Source organism: Chamaea fasciata, unplaced genomic scaffold (genome assembly GCF_029207755.1).
Source record: "Chamaea fasciata isolate MVZ Bird 193981 ecotype frontalis unplaced genomic scaffold, bChaFas1.0.hap1 SCAF_4, whole genome shotgun sequence".
NCBI lineage: Eukaryota > Metazoa > Chordata > Aves > Passeriformes > Sylviidae > Chamaea > Chamaea fasciata.
In genome coordinates this window covers 60,159,964-60,173,870 of record NW_027094089.1, presented here as the reverse complement: position 1 = coordinate 60,173,870, position 13,907 = coordinate 60,159,964, and the positions used below count along the sequence as shown (strand labels likewise).

The 13,907-nt window shown below is 41.1% G+C and overlaps 1 protein-coding gene across 2 annotated transcripts; it reads right to left on the bottom strand.

The window, feature by feature from the left end:
* Nucleotides 1–3,641: 3,641 nt before the first annotated feature.
* Nucleotides 3,642–11,984, bottom strand: ISCA1 (iron-sulfur cluster assembly 1). 2 transcript variants are annotated; one of them, XM_066181721.1, is made up of 4 exons: nt 11,801–11,984; nt 8,391–8,444; nt 6,578–6,683; nt 3,642–6,121 (listed from the first exon to the last, which is right to left on the bottom strand). In XM_066181721.1, exons 1-4 carry the CDS (start codon nt 11,828–11,830, stop codon nt 5,973–5,975), a joined length of 339 nt encoding a protein of 112 aa, XP_066037818.1. In that variant the 5' UTR covers nt 11,831–11,984; the 3' UTR covers nt 3,642–5,972. The 2 variants fall into 2 exon arrangements, with proteins under 2 accessions (XP_066037818.1, XP_066037817.1); XM_066181720.1 differs by lacking the exon at nt 11,801–11,984 and adding an exon at nt 10,528–10,674.
* Nucleotides 11,985–13,907: the final 1,923 nt, after the last annotated feature.

The following is a 13,907-nucleotide window of genomic DNA, read 5'->3' as shown; positions in this document are numbered from 1 at the left end:
TTATACATTTCAGAGCAGGTGTACTGTGTCATGATTTTAAAAGGAAAAAATTGTATATGTTAATTCAGATCCCACCAAAATCCAAGACAAGTTTCCCACTGAACTGAACATCAGGAGCGACTAACAAGCTTGTAGGAATCAACTACCTCTATGTGCATGGATCTGAAAGTGCTCCTAAATACCTCTAGGGCTTTTATATGTTTTTAATATTTGTCATGATTTTGTGGAAAAAATCTTGGTTTTTGTAAATAAATGTAGCAGATTGTTTGCCTACTTCTGCTTTGACAAATAAAATTTTTCATGCCCTGGATATTCATGCTTCTATTACTTACAAATTGTTTCAGAGACTAATTTCTGAATACCTATATCCACAAGCTGACTCGTGGAATGCATTTTTCCTTCTTTTAATTTTTATTCTGTGGTTCCTGAATAATTCCATTTGTAGTACTCTGAAACATGCATAAATATTTACCAGTACAGACTGCTCACCATAAGAATTGTGTAATGTAGACATGGATGAAGTCTTTAATGTCTCTTAACACTCTTTCCAAAAGTGTTCTATTTTGCACAATATTTCCTTTCCCTCTCTCCCCCTGAAATAGTAATTTTGGATCAAAGAAACTGGGAATAACACATAAGGAAATAAAAATTTTTGCAATGGCTTGCAGACCAACTTCTTTGTGTCCTCCAGCAACAGGTACTTTTCACGTTGGAGAACTGTTTGACATCTTCAGATATGGAACTGTGTGGGATTCTCATTCCTGTTCTTATTGACACAGCATTTTGCTTTTCAGCATCTATTTGTGAACAATTGCTAATAACAGTCTCATTAGAAAGCAAGCTGGTTTTGTTACATGCTGTAGCATTCTGATTGTTAGATCTTACTGCTAACTGCGTAGTATAGAAGAGAGATGTGCACTTGCTCCAGAAAGCATCGGTACCATGCTGCTGATTTTTAACATTTGTGAGGGATGACAAAAATTCTTGAAAAGCATAATGGAAAATCTTCACATTGATGGTGCAGGAGTGTAAAAATATACTACTTGGGTGACACTGAATTTTTCTATTGTTGCTTAAATTTTTTGAAGACTAGAAGTTTTGATGAAAGTTGCAGTTCGGTAGTAATGGATCATCACACAATGCAAACACCATCTTTGAAAAAAGATGAAAAAAATCTTAATATCTAAACAGAGCATAAAAAATAATCACACATTGGGTATGAAAATAAAAGCATGACCACAGAAGAGACAAGGAACCATGATCCCGAACAGTCCACTATAATGAGTAAATTTCCTTTGAACTCATATGTAATATGCATATCTTAAAATTTTGTAATAGACTGCAGATGTCAACTCCTCTGTGAAAATAAATTCTCTAATTTTCGCATTATGCCTTGATTAATACAATTGTCCAAAAGTAGTTTAAAAATGTAGTTTGTCTGGAACACTGTGTTATGGCACATGTATAAAACAGATCACTAAGAAAGTGAACTTAAATAAGCTGTAACAATATCTCTGTTGAGTTTATGTCCAGAACCCAATGTCAGCCAAATGCCAGCCTACCTCTTAGTAGCCAGTTGTGAAAATAAAGAGGAATGACGAAAAAACCCAACGCTTCAAAAGCTAAAGCTGGTCAGAAGGCTCCTCTGCTTTCTTTCCATCTTGAAAATGGTTTGGCAATTTGGACATTTGCAATCATTTGCCAGGTGTCAGGAACAGATATAAAGCACAGAACAGAATGCAAGAGAGACGAACAGCAGAGCTGAGCAATGCTTTTCACTTCTATAGGCAAAGGTACTCTGGTATTTGGGAAAATCCAATAGGAACTTGGAACACGGCCATGAGGAAAGAGGCGATTTGCCTTTTGAAACGTGTAGACTGGAAACTTGCTGCCACCCAGTGTCAGTAAGTGTCTGTTCCCATGAACTAGCCCTTGGAATTCAGTCTGTGTGGGCCTGCCACCCTGTCCCTAGACAGACAGGGTCTGGGACCCCTGGTTTCTCTTGTGAGGAGCTTGGGGTGCACAGAGGCCAGCTAAGGCATGCACAGGCTGACGCACAGACCACTGAAAGGGAGCATGAAAGGTGAGGGTGAAGACCCTGCTAAAATTGAGTGGTTAACCTTCCCTTGCTGCTCCTCTCTTCAAGAAAAATGCCAGACATTACATACAAATTTTGCTCTTCAAATGCTGTTCAAGACCAAATGCCCGTGGAACTGAACTAAGTATGTACATTTTCCTCACCATGTTGAAGCAGGACATCTCTTAGGTGTTAAAAGAGGCGGTAAGGTGCACGGCAGACCAAACCACTCACTGTCTGTCAGATCACAGACAAAAAGATAATTGGTCATGAGAAAAGGTAATTTCAAGTATTCTTTTAAGTACTCTTTAGAGGGTTATTTTGGGATGAAGAGAGAGGTGCACACTGCCACATCAGACAACTATGGAATTCTTCTGTAAGAAGAAAATGCAACATTTTGCCACCATAAAAATTTTGTGTTATGAACAGCCAGGCAGCCAGCGTTAAGCACAATAGTGGTATAGGTGGACATTTTTCCCACTGGTAAAGGTTCTGATTTAAAGAAACAGGGGTAATAATAACTACAATTACAAACTCACCCCCCTCCCCCCCAAAACCAACCAACCAACCAAAAAACCCCCCAAAAAACCCACCCCAAAAAACCCCCAAACCCTCAACAAAACAAATAGAAGCAAAATACAGCATAAAGGAATTAATTGAAAAAAAACCCAAAGTTTCTTTTGCACGAAAAAGTTGGCCCCAAAATCTTTTTTATATTGTGGCTCCTGTTCATTTTGTTCCATCACCTGATGTTCAGTTGACTTGCATATTGAGCTATTCAATTTTTTCCTAAACAGATTTTCCTTCCTGATCCATCCAAAAAGAGCTATAAAACTTGGTTGAACAGGGATACCAACTTGGTTGAACAAGCATTTTTTTACAAGGTCTTTAAGAACTCCCAACAGAAAGCCTTTCCAGGCTCCTGACTGTATGAAGGAGTTATCTCTCTCTAGCACCATGAATACACAATTGTATCAACAACCTCTCACATTCTTCCAGAATTCATTACTTCACCACCTATTGTTCAGAATCTTCACCTAACAGCAAAAGGTGTATCTAAGAGAAAACTCCAAATGTATCACGGATGTAGTACACTGTAGAATATGAGTGCCATGATACAGCACTGAAATGGAATGGTGAAGAATGCCCTTTGACTCTCATCCTGGAAATGCCTAGCCAGTTTCAAAACCCTTTTACATCAGTAGTTACTTGGATCAAAATCATTATCCTCTGCTGAAACGTACCATAATGATTTTTGGTATGTGAAAGCCTTCAAAATATATTCATCCTGTCTATTAGGGTTTTTACCCTGAGAATACCGTGTCATGAGTTTTAATGGAAAGCTATGTTTAACAACACACTCTCCCAGTATGCATAAGTACACAGCTAACTAATTTTTATTGCCGTATGTTTCTTTGCCATTTCAATGCTGTTAATATCTGGAAATGTTTAATATTTTGGGGAAATATTAAATCAGGTAACAGTAACATTGTCCACTTTGTAATCCCATCACATAAACCTGTTCTTTCCCCTTTATTACCTTAAAAAAAATCATTCCAAGATAGGAGTATTTAATGGCTATATTTATTATTATAATTGAGGACTCTACATATATTGTTGCACAAAATTATAATGGACCAATCAACGAAACTATACAGTTTGTACGCAACTGTAAATAGCACTTTAGCAGTTTAACACATTGTGCATTAGTTGTCTTAGTAAGGTGACAACTTAAGATGATTACTTCACGGGAGTATGAAAGTACAAACTTTCATTCAAGGCATACAGAGACACACAGAAAGGATTGCTATACATGCCACAGGTCTAAAATAAACCTCAAACCAATCCTCTCAAAAATCCTCCCCAAAACAACTTAAATGAGTAAGTACCAGCACTCTTAGCAACCACCAGTGTTACCACATTCGAAGTCTTATCTCCAGCAAGAAACAGAGAAATGCAACCTGAAGAAATGCCCTTAGCTTGGAGTTTTAGATGTAATGCAACTATGTCACATGAACTCCATGTTTTCATTTGGCAAGAGTGAAAGAGTTACATCACTACAGAAGGACTTCACCAGTGTATTACCACTAAATCCTGCATCATTATATAAAGTAACTGTGTGCAACAGTTAACTGTAAAGGAAATAGTGTCTTTACATCAAAAGGTGATATACAACCAAAATTCAAGTATCTACTATAGTATAAGTAATTCTGATCTTGTGTTCCTGTGCACTACATAAAGCAGATGATTTTTTTTTTATTCTCCTTTCTGCCCTGGAAAAGGTGCAGAGGGAAGAACCAAAATGTAGGTGCAATCCTACATCTACAGCAGTTGGCGACAGGCATGGGGATTCAACTGTCCACATCAAGATGACCTCTGGATTTTCAACACACAGCCTTAATGCTCTCAGATCATTCCAATCTCAACACCTGCAAGACTCCTGCTGTCCCTCCACTTTTTATTTGCACCATTTTCACCAGCTCTTCAAATCTGTTGCCCAAGCAGGCATGTTACCTTCTGTTCTGCACAAGTGAGCAGCTAAGCTGCACAATGTAATCTCTGGATGACAATCAGGAGACAAAAGGGTGGAAGAGTTCCTCTTTCATACCAGGTCTTGGGAAGGTCTGGAGAGCCATTTACTTCTGTCTCAGCACCAGTGAAGAACTGCTGAAGACCGTATAAGCTTAAAAGACACTTTTTTACAAAACCAAAATTCCGATTAAGTAAGTTCTAAAGAAAAAAAGGCCTCTTACAGTATTTTAATTACTGCCTAGATTAACTTAAAAGTAATATGAAATACTAAGGGGTTTTTCTAATTAAAAATGCTTTTACTCCTGTTATCAAGTTAACCTCAAGACAGGAGTTAAACAGAGGGGACCACAAACTTTGATGAAAAAATTCTGCTACCTAAAGAGTTATGAAAAAGAGTTCAAACTCTAACAAAATTAGTAGCATGCATGATTACAAAAAAAAAAAAAAAAAAAACAAAAAACAAACAAACAAACAAAAAAAAAGTAATGAGAAATCTGAGATTTGTCTCTCGATAAAAGTTTTCACAGATTTTGGTACGAAAACAGCACATTCTGTGAACATGGGGAATGAGAATGTGGAAGCATTTTTACCACCTCTGCAAATTAATTGAGGCAAGATAAAAAACTGAAATGTGAAACACAAAGCCTGTGTAACACTTTTAAGCCCTCCAGTGCCCAGATACTTCATGCTTTGAAAAACGACTAAGTCCAGCAGAGACTGTGCCTTCAACAAAGAAAGGAAAAGAAGTAAAATTAGCCTAGCCCTCTTCGAGGCATTTCTAAAACAGGCGCTTACCATAGCCTACCACTATATTAATACATGAACAACATTTTTATTTCCCTGAATTTACGGGAAAATAAACCACTAGAACGTGCATCTGTAGAAAGATGAAAGCATTGGAAAACTACAAAGTAAGCAAGGATAGTGTGCTTGTACATATAAATCTTTATAAATACTCACATAGAAATGTATGCAATATTTTGTTCATTGGTTTGTTTTCCCCAAATCAACGCAGAACACAATGTATTCTTTCAAATGAGTCCTGAATGGGGAAGTATGAGTAGGATTGACAGAGAAAATAACAGAGGAAAAGAACAGTGAAATTTTATTTCCTTGGCCAGTGGAAGTACAGAGATGTTACTGCAGCACTTACTGTTCTTACCTTTAAGATCCAAACTCATCACAAATCACAGCCTAACTACATCAGTGGTGAAATTTAACAAACAGCTTATATTTTCAAATATTTATTTTTCTTATTAGTATCCCCACTTTATGCAGCCTACAAACCTGAAGAAAATGCATTTGCTTCTGAAAGTCATAATAGTAAGTGTTTTAGGCTGCTCATAAAAGTAGTCCTGAGATTTCAGATGTTAAAGCTTTCTCCACAGCCACATGTTCCTTTGATGTTTGGATTATTGAAGACAAATTCACTGGACAGTTTGTCTTCTACATAGTCCATTTCAGTTCCTAGAAGTGTCAGCTGTGCCTTCTTTTCAATAAACACTCTAACCCCTTGAAAAGACCAGAAAAACAGAAATTACATACAACAAAACCATCATTCAATTTGAAATTCTCTTTTGACCAGTAATAAAAAAAGAGGAAACTACCAAGACTACATCTTGGTTTACTGGGCCTAATGTGGGATACTTTCATCACTGTTTTCATTCTGCCTATAGATGTCTGGCAGAATTCTCGAGCTGTTGCATACGTGTGCATATGAATGTCTTTTTTTTGACAGGGCACAAAAAAAATGATGCCACGGGAAATAAGCTGTAGAACAGGGCAATGAATCTGACCTTGAGTACACAATTCCTATGCATTACTGATAGTAACCCGTTTCATACCCTTCTTCAAGTCTGTGAATCTAACAAGATGTACAGAACTTTGAAAACATAGATTTCTTCTCTCAAAATGACCAGGTTTAATACCCCCACCAAAGAAGCCTGTGCTGCTGTACCGGAAACTCACCATCTTGAACTACTTCTTCATCAGAGTCTCCTTTAGATTTTGTATACTCTAATGTGTAAGAAAGTCCATTGCATCCCCTTGTACGAACACCTACTTTCACACCTACCTAAAAAAAAGAAACAACAAAAAACACCACCTCACGTATGACTTAGTTTTTAAAATCTATTCAGAACACAAAGTTAAAAAGTATGCAGAACAATGAAATGCTGACATTTATTTTTCTCCACTGCCTAAATGCAAAAGTGAATTACTGTAACAGATAAGAGGTAACTTTTTATTTTTTTCTTTTATAAACTTGCTAAGGTAAAACAACCCCATCCATCGCTTGCTGAAGTGAATCATGCCCTACAATATGTTAAATTTTTGAAGTAATGAATCATTGGCACTCCTGTAGGAACCACGTCTCAAAAAAAACCAGTCAAATTTCAAAGACAGGTATTTTTGTGGCTTCAAATTACTTTCGTAATCTGAGTTTACTCAGATGCTAATTCAGGTATTATGACAAGATTATAGACAGTAACATAATTATGAAGCTGTGAGGCCAAAACAAGGGCAGTTACTAGATTATCACAGAACTCTTGTAATAACACCATCAGGAAACTTATTTTAAACCAAAGTTCTGAAAAACAGACTTTGATTTTTCATTACCTCTGTTGCCAGCCTCACTTAAGAAGCAACCCCCTCCCCAAATCAAGTGTATGTATATGTGTACTGTTTTCACTGGCCTTAAAAGCCAATTTAGTCAATATTTGTAACATTCACAGCATTCAAGAAGTCTGACAAAAAAAGAGCATCTGTGTAAGGAAAAAAATTGAGAAGAAAACTACTTGTGTGTAAGAATCTTTGAGAATTATCTGTATCACCTTCTACACACCAGCGGTACATAACTGAAGAGGCAAATTTTATTATCTGTGTCCATAGGTTGTGATAAAAATGTATCAAAATGTAACATTTCTCATCAAATGGGCTCTCAAGACAAACTGCATCTGATCCTTTCACACTAAATACCTTCTCTACAGAAGTGCTACAAAATATAGGTTGGAAAATGCAAACACCATTTACAGCACAGAAATGACTGACCATATAAATTGTAGGCCCAGGGCTTCCTTAGGATGGTTTAAGACATTAGAACAAATAAGTCTAGTTAGTTGCAGACATGCAGGAAGCAAAATAAACAACGGCCTTGGTTAATAAAAGAAATATTCTTCTTGAAACAATACCTACTGTAAAAAAAAGCTAATGCTTGTTTTTACAATAGTTATAAAAGAAGACTCTGTGTGTCTTTCCCTCAAGAAGAAAAGATGACAAACTCATTATTTGGTGAAACACTGGTTACTTAAAAAAACACATTGTCTGGCAAGTTTTCTAAGAATTAGATTTTCTCCAATGCATATCAATATAGCTTTATTATTGCATACTTCACAATGAGAATTCCTACAAGAACTTAAATAATAACAGCTGAAGAACTCTCCCCCTAGAAGAAGTCACTACTATGCCATACTAAAGGGTTTAATTAAAATGTACCTCAAAAATATCTGGAGCTTACAGTTTTTCCAGCTTTATTAATCTCAACAGTAACTGGACAGTTACTGTTGTAACTGTACAGTTGTTTCCTGCATTTTATTTTATAACAAAACAAAGCTGAATATATAAATAAGCTTATGCATTCCACACCAAAAAAAAAAGATGTCAACATCTCTAACAAACACCTCAGTGCTCAGTTCAAACTTCTAAGTTGGCCAGAAATGCTTTGCAATCATGAGCTGTGCTAAAACCTTAGCATACCCTACAGACTGACCCTGTCAACACTTACATGGTCAGGTTTATCTTTCAGGAGATCTTTTATCTTCTGGACAGCAGAAGGGGTCTGAAAAACAAAAGCATACATGTAAATTTGATATATTTTGTTTGTTTATTTGCAGTGGATGCTTGCATGTGTTGAAGTAGATGCCTGTAAGATAAACACTGCTGTAAAACAGATGTCTGCTCAACCTAACTGACACAGAGCACACCACCTCTTCACTCCTCTGATCACATGCACTGCCAGCAAACAGATACTTCAAAAATTCAATCCTTAATCCTTAACAGTTGGGGTTTTGGCTGTTAGAATATCAGAATGGCTTGGGATGGAAGAGAACCTGAAAGATAATCTAGTTCCAACACCCCTGTCAAGGGCAGGGACAGTAGGCCAGGTTGGTCAAGGCCTTGTGCAAACTGGCCTTGAACACATCCAGAACTTCTCTGGGCAACCCGTTCCAGTGCCTCACCTCCTACACAGTAATGAATTTCTTCCTAATACCTCATCTAAATCTCCCCCTTGTCTTATCACTACCATTCCTGACCAGGAGTCCCCCTCCAGCTTTCCTCTAGGTACCCTGCAGATACTGGAAGGGTGCCATGAGGCCTCCAGACAACCTTCTCTTCCTCAGGCTGGACAGCCACAACCTTTTCAACCTGTCTTCATAAGGGAGGCGGCTGCAGTCCTTTCACCAATTTTGTGGCCTCCTGTGGACTTGCTCCATCTCCTGATGTTGGAGACCCCAGAGTTGGATGCAGTGTTCCAGACGGGGTCTCACCAGAGCAGAGCAGAGGGGCAGAATCCCCTACCTGGCTGCTCATGCTGCTTTGGATGCAGCCCAGGATACCACTGGCTTTCTGGGCTGCAAGTACACATTGCTGGGTCACGACCAGCCTCTCATCAACCATCAGACCCAAGTCCTTCTTGAATCCATTCTCCACCTAACTGGTTGGTGTGACTAGGATTCCCCAACCCAGGTGCAGGACCTTGTATTTCACTTCGCTGAACTTTATGAAGTTTGTATGAGCCCACCTCTCAAGGCTGTCAAGATCCATGTTGTTTCTTTGCTATTTTTTCCCCCAAAATCACTACCACAATTCATTCAAGTAGCTCTGTTCTTGTACAAATCTTGTCACATACCCATTACAGACAAAAATCACTTAGATATAGAGGGCTTATGGTCTACTTCTCTTTCCCCATTAACCTTAAGGGAACCTGTGACTTAACAACAGACAAAATTCACCATTCATGCAGATCTAGTGGATGCAGAAACGCAAGAACACAACGCAAATGTCAAAATTTCCACTACATCTCCACAAGTTTCAAAGACACAGAGAAAAGCATTAGTAATGTGAAGTTCTTACCACGAGCCGAATTAAACACAAAAAGCAAATGGCAAGTAGACCTGCAGTAGAATATCCTTTCTAATTACCGCTACCACTCTTGTTGTTAGAGACCCACTACTGAGCAGGAATTACCTGCTCTGACAAATGACTGAGCTGTGTGCACTCGATCTGCCCCTGTTCCTGCGGGGAACTGACTGTATTTTCTCTGCAGGGATCTCTCAGAATCAGAGGCTGGAAAAGACCTCTGAGATCATCGACCTATGACCAAAGACCATGTTTTCAAGTTTGGCCTCTTCAGCACGGCCGCTAGTACAAAATGCACGCACTTTTACTATTAACAACAGGATGTAAAGCCTTCTTGCAAAGAACCTACGCGTCAGCCTCGGTAATTAATGCATTAACCTTTTACAAAAGATTTTAACCAAATACGCGTGTTGGGGGTGTCTATGCGACAAGGCCCCGCGCTGGCAGGGGCCGCAGCGGCGCTGGCCCGGAACTCCGCGGTTCCGCAGACGCGACGGCGGAGCGCGGCGCCTCCTCTCAGCGGGACTGCCGACGAGTAGGAGGGAAGAAGAACCCCCCGCAGCCCGCCCGCCGCAGCCGCCCCGCTGGCATTACCGACGCCGGCCGACCCCGGGCCGAGCGGGCACAGCCCGGGGGGGCCGGCCCGTCGCCGTCTCTGCTCCCGCCCCGCTGTCGCCAGGGTCCGCCTCGCTGCCCGGGCTGGAGGGGCCCGTGGCGCAGCTCCCGCAGGCGCGACGTGCCGCGGTCCCCGGTCCCGCCCGCTGCGCGCCCACGGCACTGACCAGCGTGAGCGCGGCACGGGTCGCCTGGATCCTGCGCTTGCTGACGGCGCGCACCGTGGCGCGCACCACAGACGAGGCCATGGCCCGGCGCCCTCGGCCACGGGCAGCGCCGGCCGCACGACGTGACGCCACCGCGCACGGGCTGCGGGCGGGGCGGGCGGCGGCGGCTCCACCCCCGCGACCGGCGCCTGGTCCGGCTCCGGCCCCCGCCCAGCTCAGGGCGGGCGGGGCTCCGCAGGCAGCGGGGCTGCGCGGCGAGATAAGCGGCGCGGGCGGCGGGGACGTCGTGCCCTTCAGCTGCCCGGGTGGAGGCCGCGGCTAATCAGCCGCCCGGGTGTCACGTGGACAGTGGAGGTTTTCTGAAACACTTGAATGATTGATTAGTCCGTCAGCGCCCTTGAGGGTTCAAGTTAACAGGTTACAGAATAACTATCTGTATTAATTCAGAATTTTAGAGGGCTGGAATGGAGCTTAAAGATGACTTAGTCCCACCCCTTTGGCCGTAGGCAGGGACACCTCCCACTAGACCAAGTTGGTCAAGGCCTTATCCAGAACTTCCCTGAGCATCCCATTCCAGTGCCTCACCTCCCTCACAGTAACAAATTTCTTCCTAATACCTCATCTAAATCTCCCCCTTGTCTTATCACTACAGTTCCTGATGAAGGCTCCAGCTTCCCTCTAGGCCCCCTGCAGATACTGGAAGGGTGCCATGAGGTCTCCAGACAACCTTCTCCAAGCTGAGAACCAACCTCCTCAACCTGTCTTCGTAAGGGAGGTGGCTGCAGTCCTTTTATCAACTTAGTGCAGAGGAGGCCAAACACTTGAAAGTTCATATCCTTCTTAAGCTGGAGGCCTCAGAGCTGGATGCAGTGTTCCAACTGGTGTCTCACAGGAGGCAAGCAGGGGGGCAGAATCTGCTCCTTGGTCCTGCTGCTTTGGATGCAGCCTAGAATTTTGACATGTTAAGGTTCAAGGATTGCTGGTGATAGTAGCTGACTGCAAAAACATATTCAAAGCAATATATTAATTCAAAGAAATGTGCTAAAAAGCTCTAATCCCTAACAAAAGTGAGCTCAAGGCAATCATTTACCACTCACAGAACACTGTTCTAATCTCACAATTGTCCCCATAGAAGCAATGAGAGGTTGAGCCTGTCAACTGATTCCAGAAGTTACAATGGAGTCTTTCCTAACTTCTCACCCTTCTGAATTCACTTTTGTACTATTTTCTTATGTTTAGATGAAGCTTAAGTGGCTAAAGGCATATAGCTTACCCAGCAAGGGGTGGCTATCTCAGAATCCATGTGTCAGCCTAAGGAGAGTGATTTCACCGCAGCTGCTGATTCAACAGCAGGACATCTTCCTTTATCTCCCTTGGTTTTCAGCTCCCATGCAGGTTATCAGCTGGAAAAGACCACAAAGTTCTGTCCTCTGCAAGAGCCTGGCTACAATGTACTCTACTCCACCCACTTTTAGCATGTATAGTGAATGGACAGTCAGGTATGCTAGCCACATTCCATCCAGAGAATAGCAATCCTATTTTCCTCTATAATTTCCATACTGTTATCTTTTTACCCCCAAGCATTTTCCCACACCAGGAAACAATGGAGGCCCATGTGTCCATAGTCTCCCACCTACAAAATACAGGCACAGAATGTGAGTATTTATTGAGATCACACTGGCAAACATTTTAAATTAATGTGTATGGCTATTTGATAGGAAGCTTTGGCTCAGCAGGCAAAACCCGTGTGTAGTGATCCAGTTTGGACAAACCCCTGAGTGAAGTGCACAGGACGTGGAACCAGTGACTGCTATGACCTATCACAGGCAACACATTGTGTCTGCCCTCCTACTGACCAGGATCCTGGCCTTTCCTCTGTGTTTGTGATGGTCTGGGGCCGAGTGAAAGGATGGTCATGCAGTGGTCAGGGCCCAGCTACACTCCTTTATTCCTGCCTGGTGCAGAGACATTGTGGCAGGAGAGCTTGAAAGCTGCTGGATGAACTGAGCTGCCATTCCCCAACTCCTGGTGGCTGCAGCAACTTGACTTGCAAGAAACCCCAACAGCCTTGGTACAGGGTTACTCATGCCATTACTTTGTGTGATGGCTACACCAGAAGATAAACAAGTATTCATTTTTCATTTCCACATTCCAGCATCCCCAAATACGCTAGATAATACTTTAAATCCCTGTCTATGAAGTCCAAGCACAAGAAACACATTTGGGTATCATCACCTCACTTACTTACCTGTTTCTGGGCTTAGTAGTTCTGAAGAGCTTGGTAGTAAGATATGTTATGTATTTTTTACATACATAATTACGCCACTGCTCTTTACTGAGGCACAGCACTACTACCTCAAATATAAAGATAGCAGGTGGAAAAAGAAAGTTGCATTTTCTTTAGCTACAAAAAGTGTCTTTTCACACATAATTCATGCATATTGAGCATGCATCTCAACTAAACTACTCCTACTTTTAGGGGCAGAAGGGTTTAATGCACTACTGGGCTGAAAGCTGAAGTCAGTACCCTTGAAGGGGGGAAGCTTTTGTACAAATGCAGCTAATACCCTTCTTCATCATTCACAGTCTATCATGCAGGCACAGAGAGCTCTACTTTCCTCAGGATGCTTCCAATCATCACTCCTTAAGTCCCCTGTCAGCTGAATCAATCTCTGCATGGAAGACTGAGCATGGGCTAGGAAAACAGCCTTCTCTCAGAGAAGATAAATACAAAAATCAGTTTTAAAATCTAACTAGTTCAAGTGAGTAACAAGAAATAGTGATAAGTTATCAGTATGGAAGAAAAAGTCAACAGCTTTCCAAGCTAGAAAATTCCCATTCTAAGCAGCTATTTCAAACCCTGGAAACTTACTAATGAATATATTTTTTCTTATAAAAATATGATGATGTTTATACGATGTGTAATAAATAAACTTAAGTAGAATTTTAAAAGATGGGAAAACAGTCCTAAATATAGCTATGAAACAAACCTCACCAGAACAATTACATTAGGGAGAATGGATGTGTGTGATCTAGTAGTTAAATAGCTAAATGATGTTGACTTACCTGTTGAGACAGTTAACCGTGTTGCAAACCTGAAAAAACTTCATCTTTCTCAGTTTCTCAGTACTGATAACCTACTATTCACAGCATAAAACATATTCCAACTTTGGGAACTCTGACATCAAAAGCTTGTGAAATATGATGACAGCACTTTTTTCTAATAAAAAAGGCAGCATAAATAAACAACTGCATGTCCCTCCATATCATTCAAGAAGGACAGAGTACACATCTGGTTCAGAAGAGGTTTATACACTTCACTCCCATGAGCAAAACCGGAAGTAACTCTGAAAAGAAAGCTAAATAAAGTACAAAGATAA

Excerpts from the sequence above, each read along its gene's own strand:
- ISCA1 (XM_066181720.1), bottom strand. The coding sequence starts at position 10,608 with ATGGCCTCGTCTGTGGTGCGCGCCACGGTGCGCGCCGTCAGCAAGCGC. Across the intron at positions 8,445-10,527 it reads CCCGTGCCGCGCTCACGCTG|ACCCCTTCTGCTGTCCAGAA; the intron begins GTCAGTGCCGTG and ends TTTGTTTTTCAG. Across the intron at positions 6,684-8,390 it reads TGAAAGATAAACCTGACCAT|GTAGGTGTGAAAGTAGGTGT; the intron begins GTAAGTGTTGAC and ends TCTTTTTTTTAG.